Genomic DNA, 16,359 nt, shown 5'->3' with positions numbered 1-16,359 from the left:
CCCCACCCCTCATCTCTCTGTCAGTCAGGAGCTGCGCAGCCCTGCAGAGGAACCAAGCGGAGCGGCGCGGCGCCGGGCAGCCGACGGCCGGGAGCTGGAGCTCGGTCTCACGCAAACGCAAGAGGAGTGGGGGGTGAATATCCACCAAGTTCGTGCATCCTCATAATTCAAGCTGCTGCAGCTTTTCAGGTGATGAACACAAAGTACCCTGACGTCAGCCAAGAGAGCTAATTGAGGGTGGAGAGGGTGTGTGAGGCTGTGTAGGATTACCTGTGCTGCTCATCTCTAATGAAAGACACGCTTACAGTCACACCCTCAGCGATAAAGCCGGGTGTGGCGCAGGCCAGGATTCTTTTGCACTTCATTTCCTTGTGCGGTTTTTTCAGAACAACATAAAAAAGGCCTGTTGGGACTTATTTCCACTCAAAAATACTGTTTTGTGATATAACTAGGAAGGTTTCTCGTACTATTCTAGTATTTTATCTAATGAAAACACCTGTTTTTGTTCTACGTCTCTAAATTCCCTTACATAAGTACTTATTTATTTTCCAGGACCGTGTTGTTCCCTTCTCTGATAAACTACATTACCCACAAGTGCATACCGGAACTGAACGTCTTAACGGGAAGCATGCGGAGGTAAACAACAGGGTTTATCATACTAATCACTTCCGTGACATGTTGGATATAAATAGAAGTTAGTGGGGTTTTTTTTTAACTTACATTTTGGGAGGAAAACGCTGGCTTGGCTTTGACTCGCCGTATGACTGTTGTCATGGAGATCGTAACAGCTAGCCAGGCTAACGTTAGCATGTAGCAGCTACATGTTTTGCTACTGTTTTTAAGCATTTGTATCTTTTGCTTAGTAGTGACCTTCCGCTTCATAACGGATTTCTGTTCTGACCACAGAGTTCAAATGTTTTAAATAACAGTCTCACAAGTTTTAGGCCAAAATATAACAGAAACACACGATAAGCAACATTTTAGCATTGTGACTGTAGCCTATTTGGCAACGAAACAGATAAAATATGCTAAAATAAGCTGGAAGTGTTAAACTGGTTTTATCCAGATGCTATTTATTGAAAACTTCATCTGAATCAAATTGAAAATGTTTGTTATTCATACATATACGCACACACTCTGTGTGTGTGTGTGTGTGTGTGTGTGTGTGTGTGTGTGTGTGTGTGTGTGTGTGTGTGTGTGTGTGTGTGTGTGTGTGTGTGTAAAACACAACAAATTATAACATGTACACAAAGGCATACACAGTTTTTCCATCCCATCTGATCATCAATAACATTTCCCTATTGAACTTAGTGTCACGTGTTTTATAATTATTCACATTTTGCTGAAAAGAAATTGCTTTAAATTGATCGAATAGCCTAGATGTTATGGTGATAAAACATTAGTTGTGCGCCGGACTGATGTGCTTGTGTTGAATCTGTCAGAGTGACTCGGCGAGTGTGTGAGGAAGGCCCGCTGCTGGAGGAGCAGGAGACGGAGGGCCAGCGGCAGCTGCACAGCCTCTTGCTGCAGCAGCTCCACACAGACGTCGACATCGATCGGTTTGTCTGTCACTTCACTTCATAAACATAAATGCAACCATAAGAGTTCCCATGATGATGTCAGACAGGAGTCTCTACGGACTTTGATGTTTGCAGATGGCATAGAGTAGGGTGCAGGTAGCGGAAATGCTAGAGAGATGAAGATATGTACTGTAAAAGAGAGGAAAAAAGTCAAATTATGTGTGTTGAAATAAGAGGGACACAAGTGGAATGGTGACATTACAGGAAGTGGAAGTAAAGAAGGACTTTGAGGACTTGGGGTTTACGGTCCGACGCAACAGAGAGTGTGGAAAGAGATGGTGAAGCAGGTTGAAATGGGTGGAGAAAAGTGTCAGGTGTGATAAAAGGGTTTCAGATGTAGAAGACATAAGTGAGAGCAGCCATCTTGTCCGGTTTAGAGACGGTGTCCAGGAGGACAGACCTGGAGGTTGAGGTTCTCTTGGAGAGTTAGAAGGATGGATAAGATCAGGAAGGAGTCCATCAGAGAGACGGCTCATGTTAGATGTTTTGGCGATAAGGTCAGAGAGGACAGACTGAGATGGTCTGGACACATCCAGAGGAGAGACAGAAGGAGGCTGAGAGGCAAATCAGCAATCAGATCTATGTATGTGATGAAAGAGGATGTTAAGGGAGAGGATCCAGAAGATGAGACAGATGATTGGCTGTGGAGACGTCTGAAGGGACAAGATCTAAGAGAAGAAGTTTAAGTAGTTCTGCATGTGTTAGGATGGCTCAAGCAGCAAATAATACCTGCTGTAGATGGCTCCGGGAACAGCCTCAGCTGGGAGAAGATGAGATTAGTTTTGACCAGACAGCTAGTCACAGCAGGGTCAGCTCCAAAGCAGATGCATGTGAACAACGTCACAGTGGTCGTAAATAGTTTAAATACACTTCTGTTTTTATTCATAGAGATTTCCTGGTTTGTATTAGTCCGGTTTTAGCGCCAAAGCCGTAGCCGCTGCTTTATTCCCCGAGCGAGACGCTATGGTAAAAACATTTAGACTCTTCTTGTTTCTATTGGAAGCTTCAGATAAATTCTTCCATCCAAATCTTGGGTCTGTTACCTCCAGCTTCCAGCAGAGCAGCCTGGAAGTTTTAATTACACTCAACCCTCCGAGCTGCACAATCACTCGGAGTCGTTTATTCTTGTAAAACATCCGAGGGGACATTCAGGTCACTCGGCTGTAAAGCTGGGAGTCTGGTTTTTCCCTGCAGCTGCTTTCTGAGTCTGACAACACCAGACAGTAAACATCACCCTGAAGTCCGCTTGGTCTTACAGATGCGTAGCCAAGAGGCAGTGCTTCGCCCCTGCGGCGCTCTATCGGCCGTTCGGCGAGCAGGCGGCCGGAGTGAGGAGCCTCTCCCAGTTTCAGGCTCTGCAGGATGGAGAGCAGGAGCTGGCCCGGCTGAGAGAGCTGGGCCTCACGGAGGCTGAAATCCAGCTGTGGCGGAGCAGAGACGCTTCAGAGGCAGCAGAGAAGGTAAAACTTCCAGAAAATATACATTTCTGTACAAAATTATACAAAAATGTGAGTTACAGAAACTCTTAAGTGATGCATGCTAAACAAACCCCTCCATTTTGCCTGCTCAGTCCCGCGGTGTGTGTCCAGCTCCAGATGCCAGGCAGCAGCGTCTCCAAGTCATCAGAGACAAGATGGACGCCAGGGCGGAACTGCTGTCCCGCCCTCAGCGCTTCGCCGCCAGCTGCCTACTGTCGCGCCGTGAGATGGAGATTGAACGAGCGCTGTTTCAGGGGAGCGACCGCCAGGGTTTCCTCTCCGCGCTCTACCACCGAGGTGTGAAGCTCTTTAGGAACCGAACAGACCTCCACATGAGGCTGTTCCTTCTTTTTTCTTTTGCTACTGTGTTTATGGAGATATGTTTATGTTTATGTATTAGCAGACGCTTTTGTCCAAAGCGACTTACAAGTGATAATCGGCATGTTGCCCTTGAGGCTAACAACAACAATAACAACAACAACTTGACATCAGTCATGGAGAGGAGGGAACAAAGGAGTGGATGGTAGAGAGGGGACGGGTGCAGGGAGGGTGCTAGTTAAGAAGATGCTCTCTGAAGAGCAGGGTCTTCAGGAGTTTCTTGAAAATTGAAAAGGAAGCTCCTGTTCTGGTAGTGCTTGGTAGGTCATTCCACATTTGTGGAACGATGCATGAGAAGAGTCTGGATTGTCCTGAGCGTGGTGGAGGCACTGCTAGCCGACGATCCTGTGATGACCGGAGCAGCCGGGCCGAGACGTAAGCCTTTGCAAGAGGATTCAGGTAGATGGGAGCTGTACCATCTCGGACTTTGTATGCTAGTGTTAGCAATTTGAATTTGATGCGTGCTGCTAGCGGTAGCCAGTGGAGCTCAATGAACAGAGGGGTGACGTGTGCTCTTTTTGGCTGATTGAAGACCAGACGCGCCGCTGCGTTCTGGACCATTTGAAGAGGTCTCACCGTACAGGCTGGAAGACCAGTTAGAAGGGCGTTGCAGTAATCGAGGCGGGAGATGACAGTAAATTGCACCAGGAGCTGGGTGGCATGTTGTGTTAGGTATGGCCTGATCTTTCGTATGTTATACAGCGCAAAGCGGCATGAACGGGCAACAGAGGCAACATGATCTTTAAAGGTCAGGTGTTCATCAATCACAACACCCAGATTTCGAACTGCCTTTGAAGGAGCCAGAGATAGGAAGTCATTTTGGATTGAGATATTGTGCTGAATGGATGGTTTTGCTGGGATGACAAGTAGATCAGTTTTAGAGAGGTTGAGTTGGAGATAGTAGGATTTAATCCATTTTGATATGTCAGAGAGACAGTTTGATATTCGTGCAGAGACAGTGTGGTCGTCCGGTGGAAATGACTGACAGAGCTGGGTGTCGTCTGCATAGCAGTGGTAGGAGAAGCCATGTGATCGAATGATCTCACCCAGTGAGGTGGTGTATATGGTAAAGAGAAGAGGTCCTAGTACAGAGCCCTGGGGGACTCCTGTGGCAAGATGGTGCACGGTAGAGGACTGTCCAAGCCAAGAAACACTGAATGATCGTCCTGTGAGGTATGATTCAAACCAGGCGTGTGCTTTCTCTGTGATGCCCATGGTAGAGAGTGGCAAATGCAGCTGATAAGTCGAGCAGGATAAGCACTGAGGATTTGCCTGTCGCTCTAGCTTCTTTAAAGGATTCTGTCACTGCTAACAGAGCAGTTTTAGTGGAGTGGCCCTTTCTGAACCCAGATTGGTAAGGGTCAAGCAGACGGTTTTGTGAGAGGCATTCTGTGATCTGCTTGAAAGCCACCCTTTCCATGATTTTGGACAGAAAAGGGAGGAGAGAGATAGGTCGGTAGTTCTCCACATGATTTGGAGGAAGAGATGGTTTTTTAGCAGCGGTTTAACCTGAGCATGCTTGGGAGAGGTGGGAAATGTATCGGATGTCAGTGAAGCGTTGATCACATGTGTGACTGCTGCGGCTACTGTAGGAGCAATAGCTTAGAGCAGCTTAGTCGGAATGGGGTAGAGGGGGCATGTAGTAGGGCGGCTGCACGTGAGAAGCTTGGACACACAGTCCTCAGTGAGAGGGGAAAAAGGAAAATGAAGCAGTAGGGCTTGAGATGGTTGGGCTAGAAGGAGTTTGTGGTAGCGAATGCTCTGGAGGGGCCAGTTGAGTAAACTGCTTATAGCTGCCACTTTGTCAGTGAAGAATGAGGCAAAGGTGTCAGTTAGGGCTGCTCAATTAATCGAATTTTAATCACGATTACGATCTGAGTTTTGAACGATTATAAAAACAAAACAAGCCGATTATTTGCTCCTCCCACTTGCGCTGCCCTGAGTTGCAAATGAAGCGCTCCTCCCACAGTGTTGCCAACTTGGCGACTCTGACGCTATTTCCAACAGCTTTTCAGACCCCCGTCTTGACTTTTTAAATCTTAAAAGTACCTAGCGATCACCTCACAAACATCTCTGGTAACCCTTAGCTACTTTCTGGATAACTGTTGTTGACATTTCTTGCAGGTTAGCTAAACACTCCGCCTGCGCTCCGGACCGTTCTTCAGGACATTAGGAAAGGGAATGATGTAGTGATGTGTCGGTCGCTAAAGAAATCGCTCTCAGAGCCGGCTCTGTTGGAGTAACCAGAGTGAGTGACACACACACCGCACCTGCGGACTCCTGAGCCACTAAAAACGGCTAAATGTGCGGCGTGCTAAACACACGTGCAGCTTGCCCTGATTGCTGAGACCGGGTTGGGGGGTGGGGGTGCAGCTGTGATTGGGACAATTATTACATTAACTGATGGACGACTTGTAAATAAATAGTTTATAAATAAGGTAGAAATAAGTTCCTCACGCTGATAAATAATAACTAATCTCTCTGAGGACACGGTGCTAGTGCACTCTCCTACAGCACCTTGACATGTCTAAATAAATGTTATGCAACATTTTGTGAACATCAATTTATTTGCATTTATTTGTTATAAATGCCACTGTATAATTCTTGCTGTCAGTATTTGCAAGATATTGGTATTTGGGTCTGTACTGGTTAGACTTAAATGAGTTAAACCAAGGTCTATAGCCCTTGGGTCGTAGACTATGAGCATATTGGTCTTTTTATACTGGGAATCAGGAGTTATTTTAGTGATCATCTTGTTTCTTATTTCTTTTTGTCCTGATTGTGCCCTGAGCAATTTTATGACTGAATAAAACAAATAAAATCAACATAAATTGAAAAATCGTCCTAAATAATCGAGATCTCAATTTCAGTCACCATAATCGTGATTATTGTTTTTGCCATAATCGAGCAGCCCTAGTGTCAGCTGATAGATTGTTGGTAGGAGGTGGAGAAATATGAAAGAAAAGTTTTAGTTTCTGTTCCAGATGAAGACGATGTAGATGGACAGCAGGAGGCGTCCTCCTCTGACCCCATGGGTCCTCTCTACAGAGACATCCTCACCTGTCAGAAACAAACAGGACCAACATGCAGCTCTGAAACCGTCCAATCACAAAGCTCCCAGAACTCCAGCAGTCTACAACCTACAGAGTCTTCTCACCATCAGTCGGATCTGCAGCGAGACGCCTCAGAGCAGCAGGACGAGAACAAGTTACAGCCGCAGCGACTAGTACCGATAAATCTAAACCAGCCAATCGGGCGCCTGTGTGGAGCGGCAGGGGCAAGGTCAGGAGCACAGCTCGCCATCAGCGGGGAGATCGAAATGATTCCAGAGGAAGAAATCCTGAACAGCCGCGCACCCGAGGAGGAGATCCTGAGCATCCCGAGGTTCAGGAACTACCGTCCAGGAAAACCTTCCAAGGTTCCAGCAGTTTGTTACCTAACCTGTGTGTTTCAGCTGTATGAACCTAAACCTGATCCACCTCCTCTCACAGGTTCTGTGTGTGAAGAACTTGAGCCGGCAGGCGTCCGTAGCCCAGCTGGTGGCGCTGTTCTCCAGATTTGAGCGGAAGAGCGAGGCTCCGGTGCTTTACCGGCTGCTGACAGGAAGGATGAAGGGTCAGGCTTTCATCACGCTGCCAGGTGAGGACGTGGTTCTCAAAGGTAAAACGTAACGACCACAGAAACGGATCTAAATGAAGTTCTTTTAAACGTAAAAATTCAAGTTTTTAATCCACGTGACTTAAAACTTGAGAACTAAAACATTTAAACGAGGAAACAAGTGATCCTGTTTACTTTGATAATTAAATGAATGTAACCTCGGCGGTTTCTTTTTCGACAGACGCAGAAACGGCCCAGAATGCATTACAGTTGGTCCATGGATACCGGTTGCTAGGGAAGCCTTTGGTGGTTGAGTTTGGACATGAACGTCAGGAAGTGGAAAAACAAGGAGAAGGAAGCGTGGAAAGAGACGGTGCTGATGCTGTGCTGAAGTCTGGCCAGCAGATGTCACTCTTAATCGGGTTCAAATGATTCACATCACTGAAGTATCCATCCATCCATCATCTAAACCCGCTTATCCACACAGGGTCGCGGGCGGGGGGGGGCTGACACCCATCTCCAGCAGTCTCCGGTCAAACAGGGTACACCCTGGACAGATGCCAGCCCATGGCAGAGACACACAAACAAGCACACACACACACACTCACACATCAACCTGACAGTCACGTGGGTCAATTCAGTAGAGTGTGAGAATGGAAGTAGTTGAGAAATAACCAGAATCTGAAGGGACAGCGAACACGAGGACACCTGGGAGGAGGGAGAAAACGTGGACAAGTGCATTGGAGCGGTGTGGAACGTTGCAAGGAAGCACAGGAGCGGGGAGCAGGCTTTAGCGAGTTAGAAGTGCCAGTCCACACTCCTGATCAGTAGGTGGCGGCAACGCGCCTCAACGTTGCTTCATAGCCGCCATAACGCCACAAAGAAGAAGGAAATGTGGAAGGGACTGTGGAGGCGGGGACACAGGACATGACACCTGCATCCTGCTGTTTCGCCTGCACACACCTGAGCGTCAAAGAAGCGTTCACGGTAAAGTGGAGTGTTGTGCGAGTGTCTCGCCTCTATGCTGCTGTTGTTGTTTATATCAGCAGCTGTAGGGGGAGTCGAACTCGCAGCCAAAGCTTTGGACTGGGCTGTTACTGCTGCTGCCCACGTCTACACCCAGAATGAACTCAGACATGGCTGCTTTGGTTGTGCTAACTGATAGACGTCATCCTGCAGCTGAAGTCCACACGGGTGCGTTTGTGGTTTACAAAAAAATAAAACTAGATGTCATAATCTGGTGAAACGAAGCAAACTAATAAGGAGGATTTTGTTGTTAATACATTTGCCGTCAAATGTTTCGAGCTTTTATACCTTGTTTATTTTGCACTAATGTCCATTCGTTTGAATTTCTCTAAAAGTTCTCTTGTTCGCTCTTCCTTCTTCCATCTCAGGAACGTTGCTAAGCTGAGTCCCATTCTGTCCCACTCTGAACTTGAGACAGTTCTCCACACCCTCATCTCCTCACGCTTAGACTACTGTAACTCTCTTTTCACGTGTCTGAGCAGAACCTCCCTGAACCGTCTACAGGTGGTTCAGAACGCCTGTGCTCGGCTTCTGACCAAGTCCTCCAAACACACCCACATCACCCCGCTTCTCCTCCAGCTTCACTGGCTGCCAGTCAACTTCAGGGTTCATTTCAGGATCCTGTGTAAATACAGTTGAAGCAACTTTTTTGTTCAAATATTCACCACAAGATGGCACTGTGATTTTGTTAATGCCCTAGAAAGTTTATTTAAAGTATTATTTTTCATGTTTTCAATACATTTCGTAGCATTTACAGGTGCACAGAGTTAATAATTTTTTGTATTTGAGTAATTTTGAATTTGTTTATTTTGATAAGGTGTGTTTAAGAGTGCTGTGACGTCACTTCCTGTCTCATAGCTTCTGAGATTTTATTGATGCGCACGGACAATTTGTGCCATTTAAGAACATTTGAGAAGAAGTTAAGTTAAATGTTTTCAAGTCTACCGTTTTGTCTACTAGCAGGCCAAAGTGGTTTGTTTATTCTTTATTTAAAAACTGTATGTTAGCAAACTTAAGGCAAATAACTTGTTAATTTGTACATGATTTATGCTTTTTCATCAGTTATACAGTGTTCATGTGGTGTAAAGATAAAGAAGATGCAAGACCGCATTAAACATCAGTAAAAGGAACGCTCGTGTCTCTCGTGTATGTAAACAAGCCGGCACATCCTGGTTCTGAACTATAGGGCCTTACATGGACAAGCACCATTTTACATTGTTGATCATCTCAGTCCCTACACCCCCAGCAGGTCCCTGAGGTCCAATGATCAAAGCCTACTGGTTGTGCAGCACCAGGCTAAAGCTTGGTTTATGCTTGACGCATTCACTTTCTGCTTGGTGATGCGGCTCGTGGATGGAACGCGCTTCACAACTTGCAGCGTTTATGGTTCATGCGGCTTGTCTCTGCAGTGAGCCAATATTCTCCCAAACTGTAGGGGGCAGCATGGAGCTCTACAGCATGCTTCCAACACTACACCATAGTAGAAGTAGAAATGACTGTTGTTTACAACATGGCATTCCAGCATTTTAAACAGCGTCCTCGTCTTTTCCGACAGTGCGAGCTATTTCTCCTCAAGAATTATTAACAACATGTTGATCACGGTGATCTCTGAGAGCTGAATCGTACACACGTCTGTATTTACCAAACTCTGCCATACTAGTTCTTGCCAGTCCGCCGTGTTTTTCTGTGTCCGACCGTCCGCGTGGTTAGAAAATTTCCTAGGTGTGCAGTGCGGAAAGTTTGGGCCGTGTGGAGGGGCGTGGTTATTAAAATGACGCAATTTCGCCGCGCGGAGCCGTGCGAACCTCGCAGACGCGTCAAGCATAAACCAACCTTACGGGTCAAAGGTGACAGATCATCTGCTGCTGTGGCCCCCAGACTCTGGAACTCTCTCCCCCTGAGCCTGAGATCAGTGGACTCAGTGGTCTCCTTTAAAAAGCAGCTGAAGACTCACCTGTTCAAGCTTTGGTGTGACCTTCATCACCCTCTCCTTGTTCTGCTCTCCCCACCTATTCCACCTTCCTCAGGATCCACTGATTTCCCTCTTTCCTGTTCACTCTCTCTCTTTACATATTTTTAAATCACAATTGTCTATTTTTTGCTCATTTTAAATATATTTTTAATAATCTAAATTCTTTTTTATATTTTTACATTTTTTTTTTGTTTTTATGAAGCGCCTCATGATTTTTTATCTTGAGGCACTATAGAAATGATATTTTCTTCTCTCTGCTGCACATTTGGATCTGAAAACGCTGAGTGTTGACTTTGTTCTCATGTTGAGATTGTGTTGCGCTTTCCCACAGCTCTGGGTCTGCCGGTGATTCTCTCTTCTGGTTGTTTTCTCTCAACCCAAGCTGGTTTTTCCTTCCACTTTTATAAGAGATGGCTGCCGCTTAGCTGGAATATGTTTACTTATATAAGGACAAAATATGAAACGCGTTTACTCTTATTTAAGAATTTAGAATTTCTGCATGAAAGGATTTTAAAGCGGCTTTTAAAACTTAAACTGCACAAACATCTGTACAGTTCAGTGTTTCTGGGCCGACCCATTTGACCACCTTGAGCCATCGATTGGATTAAAGTGAGGCTTCTGTTTGTTTTTGTCTGTTTGTGTCCATCTGCTGTTTGCATTCAGGTCAGGGCTGCGATCTTTTTCCCATTCACACACAAAAAACACGTGTGTGAGTGTCAGCCGCTATACTTTCACACAACATAAATGCTGTTTCTGGAGCTTCAGGAGAGTCCTTGGACACAGGGAGGTTTTCTCGCCAAAGTCAGTAAAACAAATATCAGTTTGCAGGACCGAGCAGACGCAGACATGAAATGAAGTACTTTAAACAAATGAAATCTGTCAAGGTGGTAAAAAAAAAAGACAAAAGACCAGCCAAGAGCTGGAGCTGGGGGAAGGGCTTAGGGCTCAGAGAAACCAGTGACCAGGTGGGAAAGTTGAGAAACAGCTGGATGGTTAGCAGCTGGATTACATGTGACTTTTTTTAAAGGGACAATGTTAATTTTCCCTGGCGATAGGGGGCCAGTACAAACCTGAGTCATTACAAGCGAGCAGTATCTTTGTGTTGGAGTAAGGCCGTACCAACGGATGGCCATTAGGGTAAAAAATCTCTGGGAGCGCAACCTCCAGCCAAATGACACATAGACTCCCTTTCATCCCTGGCAACGAGTGAAGAGGTAATGATGTAAAACGTTTGTTATAAATCAGTAAATGCATTTTGTCCTCACGGGCTCCCGTACAAGGAAACATGGCGTTGCCCAGAGACTTGGACCCGCCCCCATGTATATTAGACACGATTTTATGGTAATATGCTATGAAGCTTCCAATATTTTTCCACAACTGGGCATCATTTAATTCATTTTCAACAACATTTCCATGCATATTTCCAGAGAGTGATGGTAAAAACTGCACACTGTCTCTTTAAGTAGAGGCCAGACTGAGCTCTGCAAGCATTATTAATGTCTATTGGTGATGTTCAAAAACACCAAAGCAGGCTGGTGCTAAATCTGGAGCTTAAATAAGAAAATCAGAGAAAGCAGAGCCAACGGCACTTTTAAACCAGTGGCGGAACTTCGGGGGGTCAGTAAGGGGCAGAGTATTAGGCCCAGTCCACACGTAGCCAGGTTTTTTGAAAACGAATATCCACCCCTCCAAAAACTTGCATCCACACCACCGCGTTTAAAAGAAAAACTGTCCACACATACCCGGAAAAATACGTTGTTAAGGACATGCCAGACCTGTAGGCGGCAGTACTTCCCCCGTTCTTAACCTCGTCCTTCGTCTGTGATCTTCCGCAAGGAGCAGTAATTCCGCTTGCAAAAACAAACAAGCAAAAAGCGCTTGGACAATTGATGGATCGGGTAGTGACAGAGCGCAGCTCTGAGGGCTTCCATGATGCCGGCTAGTGTAAACACAGGTCGCACACGTGATGTCAGCATTTTTTTGTCGCGGAAAGTGATGTTGCGGACCTTAAAACTCCGGTTTTGTCTGTCCACACGCACACACCCAAAACGGAGAAAACGCAGATTTTTGTGTGAAAAAACTTCGTTTTCGTGTGGATGACAGGCCAAAACGTAGAAAAATATCTACGTTTTGGCAGATCCCCGGCTACGTGTGGACAGGGCCTTAGACAGACCTCCTTACACAAGATTTCATGCTGGTAGTTCCTGTTTGACTCTTTAGTGCCTCTAGGGGTTGGACTCGGAATTGCAAGGACCGATTAATGACTGGACAAGGGCAATTCAGGGGCCAATGACCCTGCGGCCCCGCCCCTACAACCGTCAATGGATTAAACTCAATACAAATAAAATGATGGGTCTGCAAGTTAAAGGTCAAAACATCCCATAATTGAAGCTTCATTTACGTCTCATCTGAAGGAGTGCTAAAATAAAGTTAAACATATCCAGTGATGTCATATCCTGCTGCTGTAGGCTTCTTAGTTCCCGGGCCCCCATGGGCTCCCGACCCTGTGCTGCCACTGGTGCTGCGGACCAGCGGCTGCAGCCTGCTGGCTATGTTCACCCCCCCCACCTGCAGCGTGGGGTTTCTGTAGGTCTGTGAGGTTGTTCGTGCCGCGGTGCCGGACATCCCAACTCCTGCTGGGTATGGATATCCCCCAGCGTTTCGTCTCTCGCGGCCACCCTCCTGCTCCTCCCAGCAAGACACGCTCAGCATCCCCCCGCCCAGCATGGAGATGAGAGCCGAGGCCAGGCCGAGGTACAGACACTCCCCAATCTCGTACTTCATGCCTGCTGGAATGTTGGGGCTGTAAAAAGTCTGGACCACCTCGTGCGTGGTCCACGCCACGGGAACAAGAGAGAACAAGCCTGCCGCCAGAAACAGCCCCCCACCGGTACCTGCCACGCGACTCTTAACCGCACCTGAGCCCTCCAGGCAAAGCGTGCACTGCATCCCCAGGGTTGACATGGTGACGGCCAGGACGGACAACACCACAGAGATGACCATGAGGGCGCGAGAGGCCTGCAGGTCGGAGGGCAGCGCCAGCATGGAGTTGTAGGTCTCACACTGGAAGGCCCCCGTGCTCTGGTAGACGCACTCCATCCACAGGCCCCTCATGTTGGCCACCACCGTCACAATGTTGGAGCCGATGTGTGCAGATATTTGCCAGTATGGCAGCACCGTGGCGACCAATGTTCCCAGCATCCCCAGAAGGCCCAGGAAGAAGCCCATCAGCTCCACTGCTGCTGATGCCATGACAGTGACTGTAACGGGAGAGACAGCAGACCGGGAGACGGATTGAGAAAAATAATTTAACCTGGTTTATGAATTATATTCAGTTTAATCCTAACGTTAACATAAATTTGTGGGAGACTTTTTTTTAAAGCTACTTTTTCAAGCATAACTTCCCCAAAACAGTCCAAACTGCTGCTTTGTAAGCTTTTGGAGCTAAATAAAACGTATCCAGTTTAGACAAATCTAAAAGTTTTACAATAGTTTGGATTAATCCATAAACTTTTACGTCTTCTTTTGAGCATTCAAACACCTTCCTAAGTCTTAAAACCTCAAAAATGTTACGTGTTACCTACAGATCCTGCAGTTTAGAGAAGAGCCGGATGATGGAGTTGGAGTCAAAGACTCGATAATGTTCCTTTTGCTGCAGGAGCCGAAGTTTTAGCTGCAGAGGAGGAGGATGACGGCTGCAGTCACTGGCGGTTTTCCCCCGGTACCAAATTTTCTTCTGGTCCAGTCAGACTCTGCCTGCTCCCTCTGCCTCGAACATAGTGGCAGCTGTTGAGTCGCTGCTGCACGATCAGACTCTGAGAGCCAAACAAATACTTTTAGGACTAATGCCGTCGATGGAAGAAATGCAGACCTCTGAGTTTGATGAAGTGCTTGTTGCAGGTGATCCACTTAGAAAATGAATAAATCAAAACAAGGAAACCCTGCCGGCTGATTTTCCGTCTCTCATCTCTGTGGGTCGGATGCTTCGCTGTCTTTGTTTAAAAGTCCAGCGTGTGTCCTTCAGACCTTCACCTGCTGTCACGTACACAAAACACCGCTCTGATGGTGACACACATTCCCACCACCAGCCAGGTTAATCATTTTCTCATCTGTCATTTCTCCAGAAAGCAGACCTTTGTTCCAGAAAGGTCAGTGGCCACCTATGAGATAAAGACAGGTTCAGGATTTCATTTTAGATGGACAAGTTACAGTTTAATGTATGTTTAGATCTTCTTTTTCCGGACAGATGGACTTCCAGCTCCTGGTGCATCTTCAGCTCTCATGCAGAGAGAAGCTGCTTGTGTTGATTTTCCTGTCACTGGCTGATGACTATCAGTAAACATAACGATTGACCCAATCTAAACGTGTCACCGGTCCATTAACCCATATGTCTTCCAAACATCATTCTCACATCTTCAATCATAAACAGAAATGCAGAAAAATGATCCCACATTTGAGTTTTTTTTTTTGCCTAAATGTGACCAAATGGCAACTAATCTACCATCCAAAGAGATCCCATTCAAATCAGTGGTTGTGATTCCGTCAAGTTCAACAGGACCAGTAAAGTATTTCAAACTGAACATTTAAATTAAAATATTTGTTTTTATTAAAAAAACTTTTATTTAAGCTTTAATTTGTGTATTTTTTTTGTTAATTCTGTGAAATATTTATTACATTTAGTTCAGATTCTTCAGCCAAATTATGAGAAATGTATAATTATTATTACTATTAAATCCATTTTGGGCATTTATACAGTTAAACATTCTTATGTTTTTTTGACATCTATAGAAACACCTGTTATATAAAACACTGGATTATTAAAATGTCCACAAATGTACAAATAAAATAGCTTTTTAGGATTAAATGATAATTTCTGTGAGTTTAATTTGATTTTCTTCCCTGGCTGCGTACAGAAGTGCTGCAGGGAGAAGTTACAGCTCCCTTTAGCTGACACCAGACTTGGCAAGCTTCAGTTTTTCATATAAGTGTTGGCTTGTCCATTTTAAGACTGATGATATCAATAAATTTATTTTTAATCTCAAAAATAAAAATAAGACGTACCAAGCCGGGGTCAGAAGGTGAAGCTCGTCCTCCCTCGTTGGTCAGCATCATCTAAACCATCAGGTCATTTCAATTAGTCTAAATCATTAAAATCGCCGGGTTGCAGCTGATCCAGCCATCGGGTGCTGATCTGTCCAGGCGGGCCTCACGGGGCTGCAGCATCATAATGGGATTAGAGTGTAATCCAGCCACTTCCTCCACAAAGCGGACTGAGAGAGCAACGTCCACGCACCCTGAAACACTGAGCCTTTATTAGAAACCACAGAGGGGCATTATTTAGACACGCTGCATATTAACGAGCCGCTCAGGTCAGCTTGTGACCCTTTGTTGTCATGTTGCAGCAGCCTGGTGGACAACACTTGTGCTTGTGTCGCTCCAGAAAGACCGAAAATATCACTGGTGATACGTGCACGATGGGGCTCTGAGATGCTGGGTGGAGCTTGAATCATCTGATCTGTGCATGCGTGGAGAGAACACGCTAACTCCACACAGATAGGCTGCAGCTAGGATTTGAACCTGCAACTTTCTTGCAGCAATGTTATCAACTGCGCCACCATGCAGCCCTCATTAATAATAATTCATTAAGCAAAATAAGTGGGAGACGTACGTCCAATCAGCAGGGGGGGGGGGGGGCAGATCTGGACAGGATGTCATGCGTCTGACAGTGTGAGCGTTCTGTCACTGTGACCCGATTAATCATGCGCCCTGGCTACTTTACCAAGGGAGATGACTGTTTGGCTGACTGGTTAGTGTGTGTGACTCTCACTCAAGAGTCCATGGACCAAATCCCAATTGGACCTTTTTTTTTGTATCCGCCACAGATCTCTCTGAAGAACTCACAACATTGACGGCTTCAGCACCGCTGTGCCACTCCGTCGATTTTCTCTTATTTGTTTGGCAACAGCACTTCCTTTCATTTCTCCACCTCGCCCACAGGTACCTCAATCTCTGCTTCGGTGAAATAGCGCCTCCTTGATCTGCGGTTAATGGCGGAGCGCAACAACGAGCCGGCTTATGTATGTGCATGAGGTCCACAAGGCACTTTGCATTGACCATTTATGGCAGTAAGTGGGCGTGGTGATGGCGGGATGTGATCAAAAAGCACCTGAGAACCTTTCTAGATAGTCTCAGATTTACAAAGCGGAGATTGCGTGCAGCTGTGCGTCCTCCATGTTTGATAGATCACAAACCTGCTTGGCGTGAGTACATTTTTTTTGCTGAGCTTAAGTACGGTTTTAGTAAGGACTCTAGCAATGTTTGATAAATG

The 16,359-nt window shown here is 46.0% G+C and overlaps 2 protein-coding genes across 5 annotated transcripts; one reads left to right on the top strand and one right to left on the bottom strand.

Annotated features, from left to right (window-relative positions):
* The first annotated feature begins 12 nt into the window (after positions 1-12).
* Positions 13-9,189, top strand: rbm41 (RNA binding motif protein 41). 3 transcript variants are annotated; one of them, XM_015961939.3, is made up of 8 exons: positions 13-133; positions 553-636; positions 1,443-1,559; positions 2,839-3,040; positions 3,151-3,355; positions 6,409-6,854; positions 6,928-7,075; positions 7,275-9,189. In XM_015961939.3, the coding sequence occupies exons 2-8, from the start codon at positions 629-631 to the stop codon at positions 7,463-7,465; spliced, it is 1,317 nt and encodes a 438-aa protein (XP_015817425.3). In that variant the 5' UTR covers positions 13-133; positions 553-628; the 3' UTR covers positions 7,466-9,189. The 3 variants fall into 3 exon arrangements, with proteins under 3 accessions (XP_015817425.3, XP_015817423.3, XP_015817424.3); XM_015961937.3 differs by having other exon boundaries at positions 28-189; XM_015961938.3 differs by having other exon boundaries at positions 31-189; positions 6,421-6,854.
* Positions 9,190-11,395: 2,206 nt separating this feature from the next.
* Positions 11,396-15,300, bottom strand: cldn2 (claudin 2). 2 transcript variants are annotated; one of them, XM_015961936.3, is made up of 3 exons: positions 15,093-15,300; positions 13,612-14,191; positions 11,396-13,291 (listed from the first exon to the last, which is right to left on the bottom strand). In XM_015961936.3, the coding sequence occupies exon 3, from the start codon at positions 13,281-13,283 to the stop codon at positions 12,462-12,464; it is 822 nt and encodes a 273-aa protein (XP_015817422.3). In that variant the 5' UTR covers positions 13,284-13,291; positions 13,612-14,191; positions 15,093-15,300; the 3' UTR covers positions 11,396-12,461. The 2 variants fall into 2 exon arrangements, with proteins under 2 accessions (XP_015817422.3, XP_015817421.3); XM_015961935.3 differs by having other exon boundaries at positions 13,616-14,191; positions 15,093-15,296.
* Between the last annotated feature and the right edge of the window lie 1,059 nt (positions 15,301-16,359).

This window comes from Nothobranchius furzeri, chromosome 10, assembly GCF_043380555.1.
Source record: "Nothobranchius furzeri strain GRZ-AD chromosome 10, NfurGRZ-RIMD1, whole genome shotgun sequence".
NCBI lineage: Eukaryota > Metazoa > Chordata > Actinopteri > Cyprinodontiformes > Nothobranchiidae > Nothobranchius > Nothobranchius furzeri.
Note: the sequence above shows the minus strand (reverse complement) of the source record. Positions and strands in the feature narration are given on the sequence as shown.

Bases quoted from the DNA above. Each gene is read 5' to 3' on its own strand.
- rbm41 (XM_015961939.3), top strand. The intron at 3,356-6,408 runs GTGTGAAGCTCT...GAAAAGTTTTAG, and splicing joins CTCCGCGCTCTACCACCGAG to TTTCTGTTCCAGATGAAGAC. The intron at 7,076-7,274 runs GTGAGGACGTGG...CTTTTTCGACAG, and splicing joins GGCTTTCATCACGCTGCCAG to ACGCAGAAACGGCCCAGAAT.
- cldn2 (XM_015961936.3), bottom strand. From the start codon at position 13,283: ATGGCATCAGCAGCAGTGGAGCTGATGGGCTTCTTCCTGGGCCTTCTG.